We start from the raw sequence: 15,544 nt of genomic DNA on the forward strand, positions 1-15,544 counted from the left end.
GGCTTGCCGACTGACATAGTACAGCGTTGCGTGTCTTAGTAAAACCTGAGTCCTTTGCTGTACAATCAAGCACTCACTCATATCACTATTTCCCCTCTCTCTCAGGTATTCGTCCACGCTTGAACCCAACAAAATGTCAACTCAGGAAACATAAAACTAATCGGAAACCAAGAACGCCTTTTACGACTTCGCAACTACTTGCTTTGGAAAGGAAATTTCGACAAAAGCAATACCTCTCGATCGCCGAAAGAGCGGAATTCTCTGCGTCTTTGAACCTTACGGAAACGCAAGTAAAGATATGGTTTCAGAATCGCAGAGCAAAAGCGAAAAGACTTCATGAAGCGGAACTAGAAAAACTTAAACTGGCAAGCAAGCCATATTTGCCACCAAGATTTCCATCGAGTCTTGGAGCTGGATCTGTGTGCTGTGAACCTTCGCCATACGGCCCACATTTCGCTTTCCAATCTTACGCGCACGTTAATTTACCTAATTCACCCTATGGACAGACTATGAGCTACTCACACGGGAGTCCTTACGGCGCTCCTCAAGCTTTTCATAATTTCATGTACCATTAGCGTAGTTGGCAAGTAGCGGTATTAGTTGTAATTGCAATTTCCGATCTGTTTAGATAAATACTTTTGTTTGTATTTTATTTCCCATCCCCCAGTGACAATTATGATTTTCTTATACCAGAGTTTGCCGATCAGAGAATTATAAAGAAAGTTCAGAAAATTAAAATGAAACTTATAATATCAAGCGGTGAACATTTTTTTAAACAAGAATGAACTTCGCAAATTTTGTTAATATTATGTGCAATTATTGCCAAGGGCGGATATGAATAACCCAAGAAGGGTCTGTGGTGGCCACGTATTGAAAAAGCATTTGTAGCTAAGGGTAATTCAATTGATTTCAAGTTGTTGTGAGACCAATTATAAAGACATCAAGCACGTGTCTTCGAAACAAATTCTAAAAAACTGCATTGATACTAGGCACAGCAAATGCTTTGTACAGCCGGTGCTGCAGCAGCTCAACTCAGCGTTCCTTTGGCCATCAAAACAATGTCTTAGTAATTATTTAGCGGCCTAATAAATTGAAATTCGTCTGGTACAATTATGTGGGAAGAACAGATATGAGTGTACCGCAAACTTTGGGTCATACAGTATCTTGGTAGTTTTTTTTTTTTACCCCCGAACAACTGGTTGTCAACGGCTTGTACCTGCTAGAACTTGTGAAAAGAAAGCTAATCATCGTATTGTTCACTGGTAGTGCAGCACTAATTTCATCGTCTGATCCGACTTTAGGTGTTGCCACGCTTTTTTTCCGCGTAGGAAAGTTCTGGTACGAAACTGGTGGCCTTGTTTTTTTGCAATTCAATAGTAGCACTTAAAAGCTCAATGGTGTTATTTATCAAGCCACCAGCGATTATTGCACAAGTGACACTAGTTCTTAGTCCAAGTAAAAGGGATTCATTCCTGAAGTGTCCACATGGTCTATGTAAATAGCAAGAACAAACAGTCTATTGTAATATAAAAACAGAAGTAAAGTTATCCTTTGCAGGTAAGGTCGTCTTCTGTGTTTTTCGAGAGCGTAGAGTCAGATACTCAGAGCCAGTTCTTCTGGTACCTCAGTGCTTCTTCCATTGGTCCCACCTATCTCTGTGAATTACTTCACAAAAAGGGGACAAGCAGTTGTTGCTGTATTTTTCTCATAGCAACCTGCCGTTGGGTGATGGTAGATGAGCATACCAAAACAGCTTTCACCCATATGGTCGTCATTAGGAAATAATAGATATGGGAATGCAATGTTGTTTTGTGATAAGGAAACCAGACTTTTATTATTTGCTGTTTGAAAAAGCTGTTGTACAAACAACAGCCAAGACATGCCCTTACCTCTCGCATCTGGCACAAATATGTCTTGCATTTGATAAATTAGGGTCTTGAGGTTCGGCGTCGATTATAAGCCGTGTTTTGCTTTACACTCCCCAGCAGTACTTAAGCCATTTTTTACCCCATGCATTTAACTGTTATTCAAACGAAAACAATAGAACAATATTGCCAATGAAACTTTTCCTTACTCGAGGTAAACATATCGAGAACGTTATCGTGTCTTGGAGGAAAGAATTAGGTTATGTGTCGAGCGCATTTGAAATTCTCTTAGAAGTTAGGGCTTTCCTTTGTTATTATCAGTATCATTATATGATTGGGCTATTTTGGCACTTTGAAATGTTATTTGTAGAGCGTTAATCTCGTTTCTAATACCCTTGGATGAAAGACAAGAAAACTTGATTTCCCTCTTTTAATCTTAATTACGTGTCTTTTTATTGAAGTCTGACTTCGTTCAGTTATCAACAGAATATCTTTTTGTCTTTTTCTTGACCAAGTTGTGTGTTGAAGAGCTCTACATCACAGTGTGAGATGAAGCTTTGAAGAGACAACCCTTTAATTCTGGATGAGATCTCAATCCACGGTTAAGCAGATTGCCTCGAATAAAGTGTTTATACCTGGAGAACATTTGGACTAAAAAAAGCCTGCGCCGAGGAGGAGAGAACAAACTGTTTCAACGTTTTTCTTTTCTTTTTTTCCTTTTTTGACAAATAGCACTTGAAGGATTCAAAGAAGGAGTTTTATTTACATTTCGGTCAGCTGGAATTCGCTCGTGGCAAGTTTCTATCCTAGTAATGAAAAATTAAAATGTTTTCTGAGTTCGTGAATTTGGGGAAAATGTGTTTGTATTCTACAACAGATACCGGTTTTATTGTTTCATTGATTTACTTAAGCTGATGAGACCTTGCAATTCAACTAGCATTACGGACACAGCGCACTAGAGAAGAAATTATCTTGTGTTTACTTAGCAAATGAATATGAAAATGCTACTTATCTCGGACAAATTACATACCAATTAGTACTCAGCGGGTCTCTCGAGAACGCCTGGCGTCTCTGTTTGTAAAGTGATTCATTAATAAGCAATTTTACAAAAGGCAAACTAATTAAAAACCGCTTCTGTCGGTGCTTTTTGTGATTCGTTTCAGAAGCACTTAAAAGGGACTTTGGAATGACTACAAAATGCGAAGGCGGTCTCAAAAAGTCTACAATAGACACGATGAATTGCCTTATACAAAAGGAGTAGGAACGACAATGTGTTGAGAACTAAGGTCGTGTTAAATAGCAACTAGCACTACAACGCCATCATTAAAACAAATACACACTGCCCTGTTTGTGCAATTTGTTTTCTACACAATAAAACTAGTATGAGACGTCGCCAATTGTTTATGCCAAACATGGCTTGAAAGCCAACGGTTTTATAAAATACCTCCCGCTGTTAAACGAGTCACAATCAATCTGTCAGGTTTGGCCTCTTGAATCTCACCCATTTGAACGAGCCAATTTTATTTTGGGCCCCTTAACTCTTCTCTGATAAGGCAACTTAGAATAGCTAAAGGTATTTTGTCCTTGCTAGATGAATATTATGTTTCTTTTGGTTGGTTTTTTCGGATTCCAGCCATTGCCTCGTACAACGTACCATTCAGTCGAGCCATGAAGCATCACACGCTCCAGTAAATCGCGGCCGCTTTTGATATGAAATTGCTGATATCTAAATGGCTTCCAATCTTCCTGCGTGATATTGTACCTCGGCACTTGTATAAAGTTGTTTTCAAGAGGAGCTAATTGCTCCATGCGAGTTGCAATGAGAAAAAATTTGAGCGAAGGTCAACTCATTATTTACGAATTATTGCGATACGTGTTACTTTCGAACTTCATCCATACAGCAATGCATCGCTACAATTGTTATGGGATTATATGTGAAAGAAGAGGTAATAAGCTCTATTTGTTTTCAACGCTTTTGTGCCAAGCAACTGATTATGATTTTCATGCTTGAATGACAACTGGATGTGTTTTCAAAAGAACTGTTTGTTCGGCAAACGTGGCTGTCGGCATGAAAGAGTTCTTGTCTTCAAGAGACTTAATTGTTTAAAGTTTTAACCATGGTAGTACAAAGCATTTTTACTCTAAATTGTCGTAACTGTTGTTTGCTTCAAAATTCCTGTAGACCTTATCCACGAAGAAAGGCAAGTCGTCTATTTGACTTTGGAAAAAACTCTTGACTCACACGAAAGTCGTCGTTTATTCATCCCTATTATTTTACGATCTTTTTGCTTAGAATGACCATTTTGCGAAACCCACGTACGAACAAAGGTCTATTGTCTACAAATGTCATCTTCTCAGTGTGACCTAAGAAGTAAAGCAGAACTACGAAATAGAATCAATCACTACAAGACTTTATTTCTGCTAGTAAATTTTAATTCCTATTTATTCCGGGTAATTGTGCGATATGAATAGAGGGTTGATGGTGTGCACGTTGTAGCCCCTGTTCTCTTTGTATTTTTCTTTTTGAGATGTTTGTTAAACGTTGTTGAATACCTGTTTTAACGTGCCTCGTAGAAAAGTAAAACAATATTTTTAGGCGTTGCAGGTTCTTTGAGAGAAGGTCCCGTTAGCCAGTAATAGAAATGCAATTCACTTCGGTTCTGTTTTTTCCTCTACTTACCTTTTCAAGAGAGAACAATTCTATTCTTTCCTTCAATTCTGGTTTTTGCTCTTTACTCCTTACTAATAGTGGAAAGGGATTTATGTCTACTACATCCAGTGAATAAAGTGAATTGATTCGAACGCTCCTTGTGTCAAAGTAAAACAGTCTGTGACAAGCACACAAAACCCGTCGTTATTAACTGGTTCGATTATTTTTAACTTGCAGCTTTTTTTAATGATTTGAAAAATTTAAAATATTACGTGCACTTAGAGACGTTGACCTTCCCTTCGAAATTCTCCATTGCTTCTTATTCGCATCAAGAACTTTTGTAAATAATTCCTTCAATGTCGTGAACTGCGACACAGGAATGTCCATGGATTTTTTCGCTAAAAAAAGTCTGTTCATAAAGCTGTCATTTCTTTGAAACGCACTGGACTTCTATATTGGGTTTCAGTACCGCAATTAATCAAACTCAGCTATTTTCAAGAAATAAAATAAGAGTGAACGTGATGGATACTGAGGAAACAGTTTGTGTTGTTTTAGAGGCCAGAATTGATGAACCTGTCCGTTGCTTTCCGTTTCAATCACCAAGAAAATGCTTAATATACTACTGCAATTTACGAAAACCACTTTCGTATGTCAGCTAAACTTGTATTTAAGGAATGTTCGAAATGAAAGACAAATGAAAACTGCCCTGGCCTGTTCTAAATAATGGTGTCTTGCAGTGTCTCACCAGTAATGTCTGTGAAATATAGGCTTTCTCTTTGCAAATCGAGAAACGTGATGCAGAACTTGACTCTTGTTCAGATAGTATAGTATACCTTGGGTGTATCCTAGATCTTGTAATGTACTGAATTTCATAAAATTAATTACCTGTGTCAAAAATAGTGTTGCACTGTTTGTTATCTTGCACTTTTATTGAACATTATCAAGTTGGTATGTGGAAATTTCAATAGCCTGCTTTCGATTATCTTCCATTTACGACTTGCAGATGGGTGCCTGTGTAAGGAAAATTGAGCCCTGAATCTAGCCAATTTATCTAATAAATGTCAAAACCAAATGGACTTACTTCCAGCCAAGCTGGAACCGTCTTTAGATGAAGCCATTCGTCGTTTTATTGCATTAGAATTCAATTAGTTGTTACACGAACATTGAGGCCGAAAAGCGATGCGACAATTTTACTGGTCACAGCAAAACAAGTATCTCCCCTCCAGCGAATACCATCTGGTAAATCATGGCTCCTTGCCATTACAACTTCATAGAGTTTTTTAGTTCTCAAGGGGAAGTTGTTTTTCTTGGCTGAAACGGTTTTATTTGGCATTTGGCATCGCGTCAAACAAATTAACTGTTATGCCTTTTGCCATCCTAACTGCATGTAGCCTTTGATTCTCTCGTATAAATTACCTCTTGAATTTAGAAATGTGTTTTTGTAAATTTGGAGTAGACTTCACTTTTTAAAATAAAATACAATTTTTGGAATATTCAGGTTAGGCAACACCAACAAAGCCTTAAATGCACCGTGTTCTCACTTGAAATGATTTTCTTCATCTGAGGTTTTGTAGTACAATTTTCCGGCAGTCCTTAAGATCTGGGACTTTATAAAAAAGCTTCTCGCGAAAAATCCTTTGGTCGCATTTATGGCAAACGTGAAGCGGGTCTGCTGTCCTCGAACTTGACGAAACAACACGAGTGATGGATTTACCAGAGGCTCCATTTTAGAATTTTCACAGTAAAACGTCGCTGTCACGTGGTTATTTCCTTTATTCTTTCCGTCAGTAAACTTGCTTAAGTAACAAGGAACGTTTGCTCGATGTGGAAAATGTAGAAAATGCTTTTGAAAACTACCCTTCCAGTTGAGCAAGAAAAGTTTTTTTTGGAGATATTTGTGGAATTCGTACTGACACGAACAAACTGTTCAAAACTCCTGGCAAAACAGACCAACGACTCAAAAGGAATCAATTGACAGGTTGTAGTTTTTGGTGATATTCTTGTAGAATTCGTACTGATACGAACAAACAGTTCAATACTCCTGGCAAAACAGACCAAGGACTCAAAAGGAATCAGTCGACAGGTTGTAATTAAACTTGATGGAACACCGCAAATCTCGTTGAGGTATTACCCGCATTATGTCTCATTCATTTGCCTTCCTTCACGCTACACACTAGGAAGTTTATTCTAGCTATATAGGCTTTTCAAGAGGCTCTGTCGTGTCATTGTCCTGGTAACCTGTTGCATTGTCCAACAATAGGGCAAATATATTGCTCTTGATATTGTCTAATGGGATTTCTCATTGAAGCCGAAGTCGTCTTTTTTGATGTTTTTCGCATTTCGTATCTTTCTCGTTTGCGGAAGCATTGGTTATCAGGTTGATTGTGTGATATTCTTAGAAAAAGCAAGTTTTGTTAACAAAAGAGTAAGGTTTTGTTTGGCGACTTGGTGGCACCACGCACCTGTGTGTAGGGAGAAGCGAATAATTACATTTTTTAAAATTGACTTTTGAGCAGGAAACTGACTTTTTAAAGTCAATCTCTTCGTGTTTATTTCAGACGCTTTTTGCGTTATCTTGAGGCCAATTTCCTTTTCGTTTTTTTTTATTTTTCAAAGTAAACGAAAAGGTAGAGTAGTAATTTATCGGGACGCACAGGAACAGCAAGATGCCAGAATTGTTGACAAAGCGTGAACACATCTTGTAAAATATTTAATATCAAATCGAAAACAAAAACCAAGATCATTTATTGATATTGTCAACAGCTGTTACGTTGGCTGCGGGTGTAAATGAACCGACTGAACAAGTGTTCCTGGGTTTGTTAAATCTGTGAACTGGCTATACTTAACGTTGTGTTGTGCTGTGCTAACATAAACTCGTGTCGATACGTTCTAAATTTGTCGACGGACTGATTAAATTAAGACGTTCTCAAGGGAAGCAGGTGCCGGTATGCTAATAGTATGGAAATGTGTTAAATTTCAAAAAACCCTAGATTGGTTTAATTGCAGAGTCAAAAATAACAGGAAGATGCTGATCAGATCCTGCAGATCTCTTGTTGGAGTGGATGCTTTGTTGACTTGCCACTTATTTCTATTAACACATTCCACCCGTTTCAGGGAAGCAAAAATGTGGACGTGCGTTGTGACATGAATCACCAGCAACACGTGTTTGAAGGGCACATTATTTCCATTACCGTTCTGAACATATAGGATTGAGTGGCAGAACTGGAATTATTTGTTTATTCATTCTAACGTTTTGTTTCGATTCGTGAGACCTTTAGGGAAGAGTTCAGTGAAGTTTCATCGTCGTCTGGAATAGATTGACCGCCCGTCAAGATGGCAGCCTTGAGAGAGTGCTCTACCGAGCCGGCTGTCTTTTGGTATGCTTTACGTGTTGCGTTGCCTTGTCTGTGCCTTCGTGCTAAAATGATTTCATACTAAACGTGATGTTCACCTGGTTTCTTTTGGAAATTGTAATCACAATGATAAAACGTGTTTTCGGTGATTTATAGCCTGAGACAAACTCTTCTATTTTTCACTGTTCTAAAAATGTTTGGGTAGTATTGACAGCAATGCTTGAATTTTAAAGATCCAAATGGCTCTTCGAGAGACGAGGGCAGTAGAGATATGTTCCTGCAGTGAACGATTTACAATGAACAAGAATTGAAAGGCAAACTTGTTGTCAGCTGTAAGAAATTTCTTTGTCTATCAGCTGGAGCATTTTCCTGCCTACGTGATTTTAAGAAGATTTACAAAGACTTCCAACAATCTCAAATTGTTAATTTATTTTAATCAGTGATCTGTCAGCTTTGTAGTTAGTCAGTGATCATGTTTACTCGTCCTTACGTTCAAACTCAAGATTGCAGTTATAACAAGGTCATGATTCAAGTTCCCTCAGACAAGCTTCCTAGTGCGTTCGTTTTCATGGGTTATTCAGCTAAGCGAAGCTCTACAGACTGGAGCTACAATTCTTGGATTGCTTCGTGCAGAATTGCACACTGGGCTTATTGTTATGAAACGTTTCATTGTATCAAAGGGAGCTTAGTCATCGCGATACTCGATTTCTATTATTTCGGGTTAAAAAGCAAATATTAGTGATAGAAACAAGAGCGATTGATGTCTGTGCTCTAGTCAGATACAAACACTGAAGTTTGTTTCCGTATCCATCCATTAACAGTGCCGTGTGCATAAAGCTTTCTCCATTGTCAACCACCTGTTTCACTCTTGTCATCTTCTCTAACCTGGCGGCTGCGCCATCAGTGTCTTTGTTGATAAAGCTTATAATTGAACACTATGTTCTTTTCACAAAGGAGTATTTAAAAATCCAATCAGAAAATGGCTTAAAACGTTGATGTTCGGAAAACGATAGGGCTATTTCAATTTGAAGACGCGCTGAGAAAAGAAGTTTGTAACAAGAGCTCAGATAACCACATGGCATAATTTCTCGCGCCGCCTCTCATACACACAATGCTCACTCCTAACAGCTGATCATCGTGTTCTATGCAAAATTCTCGCTCACTAGTCTCAATGCTTACAACACAATAATGAATATAACAGTGGGATACGACGATATCATACTGTGAGATTATAAATTAAAAAAAACATAAAAAAATAGGGAGCACTGCTTCATTGATCCAACATAACACACGAAAAGAGCATGGGCATTTCATGCGACCAGTTACTACTTTACGCTCGGTAGGAACTCCTGCATCTCTGTTAAGCCTCCTCTGACAAAACGAAGAGAAGAAGACTACAGTGTGTTGCAGTGTACCTGTCTGCCTGATCAGTAAATTCCACGTGTTTCCCAGTGGGGCTTTAAAACAGACTGCTACGTTCGTTCCTTTGCGTAGTGTCCATTTTTGTCCAAAACCACCAAAAGCTATCGGTCGGATAAGCCTGTCTTTTTCCAACCGCATTCAAGTAATTGCATTGGACAAGAGAAAGAGTGCGAACCGGACTGTACAGTATTAGAATTGAAATAAAATCACTTTGCTACACAGACTCTATGTCAGACGCGACTTACTAAGACAATGGCTCCGGAATGTGTCTTCTTTTAAGCTTTGCTTTTTCTTTCTCTATCAGTTTTTAGTTAAATGTTGATGAAATCTATCGGTTTCCCCTTAAGGTAAGTATTGTACTTTATTTTAAAATACCTTGTGGAAGGAAAGTTCAGTTTATCATTTCTACCGGTAAGAGAACCTGCCATTGTGAAGAGATGTCAATAAATTAAATCTTGCTAACTTATCTGCATTTTTTGGTTTAAACGCTGTAACAGTAAGGATTCAACGTTATCAACACACAGTACACGCTACTGTTTTGAGTTGTTTCTTACAATGGGTTGGTAGTAAACGAGTACTTGCGCAATACTTCAGGAAACCTTTTATTAAATCTAGCCTATTGTTATTTCCTCTTTAAGGCAACCTCTTGTCACTTTGTTTTTATATAAAACTTCAAATGTTACCACCCGCTACAAGTTCCAACTCGCTGAAAGACATCCAGCGGAGTTTAGTCTCTCACCAGGCTGGGCCAAAAATACTGTTAACATAACACGAACATAGTGTTGTTCAAGTATACGATTGCGTTCAGTGCCACGTGGAGTTTATTCAAGGTAGTGAAGAAATTGCGACATCTTTTTTTAAAGCAAAATGGGGAGTTCATCCTTTATTGCCCATCAACCGCCAACACCAGCTTATTACGAAATAATTGCAGGTTACTTTTCACGTGTGGGGGGGTGTATCAAGTCTGGAGAAAACATAGGTTTCAAGTTTTCAGTTGTTTGATTTTGTCTTTAGTCGAAGACTCACCCAAAAAACTTATTCAGGTTATTCAGGCCATTCCAGAACATCGCTCTCGGACGAAAAAAGCACGGAATGCATGAAGAGCCGTCAATTGAAATAAGTGGCAATGATGATAGGGTTTTTTTTCCATCAAATTTTGATTTACCTGTTTATAATGTGTTTTAAGAAAGCATTATATCGTTACCTCGTGATAGTTTGTTCGTGAGAACTTCGAGACAAGCAATCTTCCCCATAAGGAACATTTTGGCGAACAAAGACTCTGAGGAACAGTTATTAGGGGAAATGTGGGTAAACAAATTTCAATTTTGCGCTCAGGTGTAACGTAATTATGGTTTTCGTTATCCCGCTTAGTGGAAAAGCTGGTTGGAATTTTCCATCAAGCTTTCAAAATTCCATTTGCGAACTAATATGGTGTTATCGCTTATCAGCATTAAGCTCTTATAAACAGATTTAGCCGACAGAAGTGGAGAGGCGCCGCGACGGCAGCTCAGCCCCATCTCTGATAAACACATTGGCCTGAAGGGGAATTAGATTAGATAGAAATTCACATACCACTTAAGATTTTTGAACATCAAATTAGTTCTTGTGACAGCCACGAGTGGTTTTTATTACGTGTTGAATTGACAAGAAGAAATCAGTGCAAAGGATTCCAGTTTGTCATATTCCGTTGCCTATATCTGGACTTCTCGCGGTATATGCAAATCTTAAATGTGTGCACGCAATTGAATCTGGAGGCCTAGTTACAATGCCATCTTAATTGTCTCGGCTTTATTTCATTAAAGCCGCACACACTGGTTCATGTATAAATGATCTCATTAGGAAGTGGCCTTTGGCTTTCTTATTTGCTCATTTTCCGCTTTTGTGTCGTCTTTTCAAGTCCTTTTTATGCGAAGAAAATTAAAGGTTAAACGGCTATCTTTATCAAAATTACCAGACGGTCTAAATTACTAAAGAGTGAAAAGCTCATAGGAAACTCAGCTTGCTTTCAAACGCGGCGAATGACCCTTTAAACGTTGCTGCAGTTAGGAGCTGAGAAGTATTTGGTAACGTATCTCTTTATAAAGAGAGAAGAACCCTCGTAAATACAGCACAAATGGAAGAAATTGACTGTTGGATTGTTTCTTGAAGATTTTCACGCACAATAGAAAAGGAACACTCAAGCGAAAGCCCTGGAATGTACCTGCCATCGACAACTGTTATCGAGCGATTCGTGCGATCCAAGGAAAACATAAACAAGTTATTTCCATTATTTTTGCATTGAAGGTTTTCGACATATGACCGGCAACACATTGGGTTGAGGTGTATAATTTGCACATGGCCTGCGCGGCCAGTGCAGTTTGATTCGGTGAACGCAAAATATTGTCAATGGTTAAATCCAATAGGACGATTTTTGTTGTATGCAAAAATTTGTTATACGCTACGTTTTTGCCTCCTCAAAAAGCAAACCTTATTCAATGTCCCTTGTGTTTGTATCGACAACTGACGTAAGACTATTTGTAGATGGAAATCCCGCACTGCTTCCGCTGACTAGAAACAATGATCTCTAACATTTCCAATGACACAGATAACATCCTTTACTGTGTCTTCTTTTTGTTTTCATAAAACCTTTTGTGAAATCGCACTACATTCGCGAACCACAATGAAGATTATATTTTGCAACGAAATCATGGAGCAGTGATTGATTGCATGTGTACAAAAAGATTATGGTATAAGTTAACCTTGGTTAGAATGAATGAAAGGTCTTGTTTTTGAGCACGCCTTTCACACGATAGCTGCCAGGTTGGTTCAGTTGTTCATTCTCTATTCAATCTCACGATTTGTGGACACTTCTAAAGGCGCGTTCTTTTGCCATTGATTGTTGCGGAGGAGAGGGCAGGTTAAGATCTTTATTGAGAAGAAATGTATCCAGGTTTTTACACTGAAAGTGGTCTTTTAATCCTCGCCTTGCCTGTTACCAATATCTACAAGAATTTACAATGTTACTCCGGTTTTCATTGTATATGGTAGGATTAAAAACTGCAATAATTAAACGATTTAAGTCAGAGTATCAGATGAACGAGTAAAGTTAGATAGTTATTACTAGTTAACATTCACGTGTAGCATTTGTACTGAGCTGAAGCAAGGTGTTTGGACTATCATTTTCGTTTTGGAGGGATCATATCGATGCAATTTTTTCTGCTTTGTGTAAAAGTGTTTTATCTTTGTTCATTTTAGCAAAGCATCGTACATCTCTTCATCCAAATAAGCTGGTGTTATTTCTTTGTGAACTTACTGCAGCAAATGTCATGACAGCCAGTTTTCAGATGTACTCAAACACTCCCCATTCTTTATTATCGTACGTATCTCTCATTTAATTCGGCGCATGCAAAATGCATGCTTACATACCAAAGACTAAGCTGATATAAAGATCTCATGTTTTTCTTTGCGGCTTATCTGAATTTTTTAGATCATTGATAAAATGCATGATTCATCAGAAACCATGTGCCTTGGCCATTTATAGACTCGAAGACAAGGAATTCGTCTGGAATTGGATAATGCAAACAATGTAAATCTAGACCAAATTTCAAGGTTACTATTTCTTACTGCTACTTAATATAGCAATTCCCCCTCCCCCTCCCCCCAAAAAGAGATTTTTAAATTACGATATGCCCTCGTTTTCAAGAGATATTGGTGAACTCAACTGAAAGTTAAGATAACGCGATTGTAACACTGCACTCAGTTTCCACGGGCGGTTTCACCCATTTCATGAAAAAGAATACGGCTTACGTAGCAGCCGAATTAGGTATCTATCTAAGTAGTACCTAAAAATAGTAACCTTCCGTGGGTAACCGTCTGGACCCCAAATTCTTCACTTGTCCTTAAATCCCTAAAAACATGCTTAAAGATGTCCTTAAAGAAATCCCTGACCAAACAAAACGTTCTTGAATTTCGTCCTGATGGATTATGCACCTAAAGTGTAAAAACTGCCATTCTTCTACGACGAACGCATTTGGCAGTGGCTCTTGTCAGCTGTGTCTTTAACTTTATATTCCTCAGCTGTGATTTCGATGGCTTTTTTAGAGCTTGGAGCCTTTCCGGTTCTGCTTTGTTCGCGGACGAGCTTTTTAATAGAAAAAGCTATTATTAGAGCGTTTGTTGATATTAAGTCTTCGCGTTGATTACGAAGGCTCTTGCTTATTCAAAGTCGGTAACAGCAGTAAGTCGTCTCCCCACGCCCCAACCTTCACCTGAATTGCTTCACCCCACCGTAAATATACAGTAAACCATAGAGAGCCCATGATCAAACCGAGGAGAAGTTTATCACTTAGCTAGACCTTATGAATTCCGTTGGTTCGGGATAAATCACACATGTACTGTTTCCTCTTATTAAACAGTACTGCTGGGAAATCTTGTTTCCTTGCGGTCCGAGTTCCTCACGCATATCTCACTGGGCAGTCATCAAGAACTTAGATGCTACCTGCAAACCGATCTTTTTATTCGCTATATTGTGGCGTATATTGGAATTTTCCGGACAAAGGGCAGTCTCAGCTGCCCAACGCTGAACACGCTGCATCACAGTGTGTGGTTATTAATATTAACGTTTGGTTCTTTAGCCAGTCTGTGATTTTGAATATTAGCACAGGTGACTTGATACTGTTATTAGTTAACTGTGTTGATGCAAATTAATTCACAAGTTATGTTTTGTTGAGCAATCAGTTGAAATCACTTAAATTTTACGCCCAAATGTTCTCATATCCTTGCGTAGATATCGACAAAAACAGGCTTGTAGTGAAAAAGGCTACCTATTCAGTACAATTTGTATAAAGGAATAAATTGGTCCATGGACGGTTACTTAGGAAACTTCAAAACTATCCTCACCCCTGTAGGGAGAAACTGTAAACTGTTGAATTTACCACCAGCTGACGAAACATGTACAATCGAAAAGCCATTTGTCTTTACATCTGGTTTGCATGCGTAAAACGCGAAGGAATTTGCCCAGTTGTTGGACGACTTTCGAGCCATTTGGTCTTAAAATAACAGCCGCCGTTGTTTATATTCAGTTTCATTTAAAACAGGTTGATATATACCTATTTGATCGTTGCTGGGTAAATTTCAGTTGAATGTAAGGCCCATTCCACCTATAGACGACATGCTGATGACGAAAAATGGAACCGTTAACGTTGTTAGCAGTTGACCTGAACAAGTTTAAGTCAACTGAACAGGTAGTGAATGAATTCTCTTTAATATTGATTCTATTTAAAAGTTCCAGGGAGTATTTGATGATGTAGCACTGAAGAAAAAGTAAGAAATAAAGTTTAATTATAGTCCTCAATTGGTTATCATGATTACATGATTGGTTATCATGATTACATGATTCGTCAACTTTCTCGGGGATGTTGAGTCTTTTTAAGAGTGAAAGAGTTATGGCAAACTCCAAACTTGCAAACTCAAATTCCAGTTTCAACGGTTTTACGCCAAATTTTCTCAAAAAGCACGTCTTCGCGCTCGTTGGTCGGATTTGGGTAGCTGAAGCGTTCAAGGTTTAGATAAAGGTGCTGTCGGTTAAAATTATTTTATGGCTAACCACGTGCACGTAGCTGAGCCAGTTTTTTTCATTCACTTTTTATCACAAAATCACTCAGTTGAAAGGTTCCGCACTTCACTTTACTGCAATTGTTGTCCAGTTTGTGGAAACTATTTTAAGATTCTTGAAACGATGCCGAACAAACAACTTTGCACGGCGTGTGTCTACTACCGTGAAGTTCCGAAAGAAGCCGTCCTCGTCTCTTCAGTTGGGATTTAGCATTTTTTCCTTGTCACACTTCTGTCCGAATTTTGTTCCTTTCGCCTGATTCTTGCCTACGTGGGTAGCTGGAAAGTATGTATACCGCGTACGGCCGATCCAGCACCCTATCGTCGCGTCAAAAGTGGAAAAATGAAACAGGAAACATGTGACAACCCGGAACACACAATAAACTACCGTAATGATTCGATTTAGTGCCTTCCTTCCAATAAGCACCCCCTTTCGAATAAGCGCCCCCCTTCGAATGTATTTTTATTAATAACCGCCCTTATTCCAATACGTGCCCCCTTTCGAATAAGCGTCCCTCTTCGAATGTGTTTTTATTAATAAGTGCCCCTATTCTAATATTGTAATATTACAGCGCCGTCAGTGTACCTATCAACGGAGGTTCATACCGTTTTAAAATTTTGTTTTGAACATTCGGTAGTCTCTCAACATAGAAATAACCGCC

General features: G+C 38.5%; 1 protein-coding gene across 1 annotated transcript in view; it reads left to right on the forward strand.

Annotated features, from left to right (window-relative positions):
* Nucleotides 1–9,711, forward strand: part of LOC145478127 (homeobox protein MSX-2-like) — a 65,044-nt gene extending 55,333 nt beyond the window's left edge. The window contains exon 4 of the mRNA XM_081456047.1: nucleotides 106–9,711. Within this exon, the coding sequence (XP_081312173.1) occupies nucleotides 106–575 (470 nt within the window). The 3' untranslated portion in view covers nucleotides 576–9,711. The remainder of the gene's footprint in view (nucleotides 1–105) is intronic.
* Nucleotides 9,712–15,544: the final 5,833 nt, after the last annotated feature.

The sequence above is a fragment of the Orbicella franksi genome, chromosome 2 (assembly GCF_964199315.1).
Source record: "Orbicella franksi chromosome 2, jaOrbFran1.1, whole genome shotgun sequence".
In the NCBI taxonomy this organism is placed as follows: domain Eukaryota; kingdom Metazoa; phylum Cnidaria; class Anthozoa; order Scleractinia; family Merulinidae; genus Orbicella; species Orbicella franksi.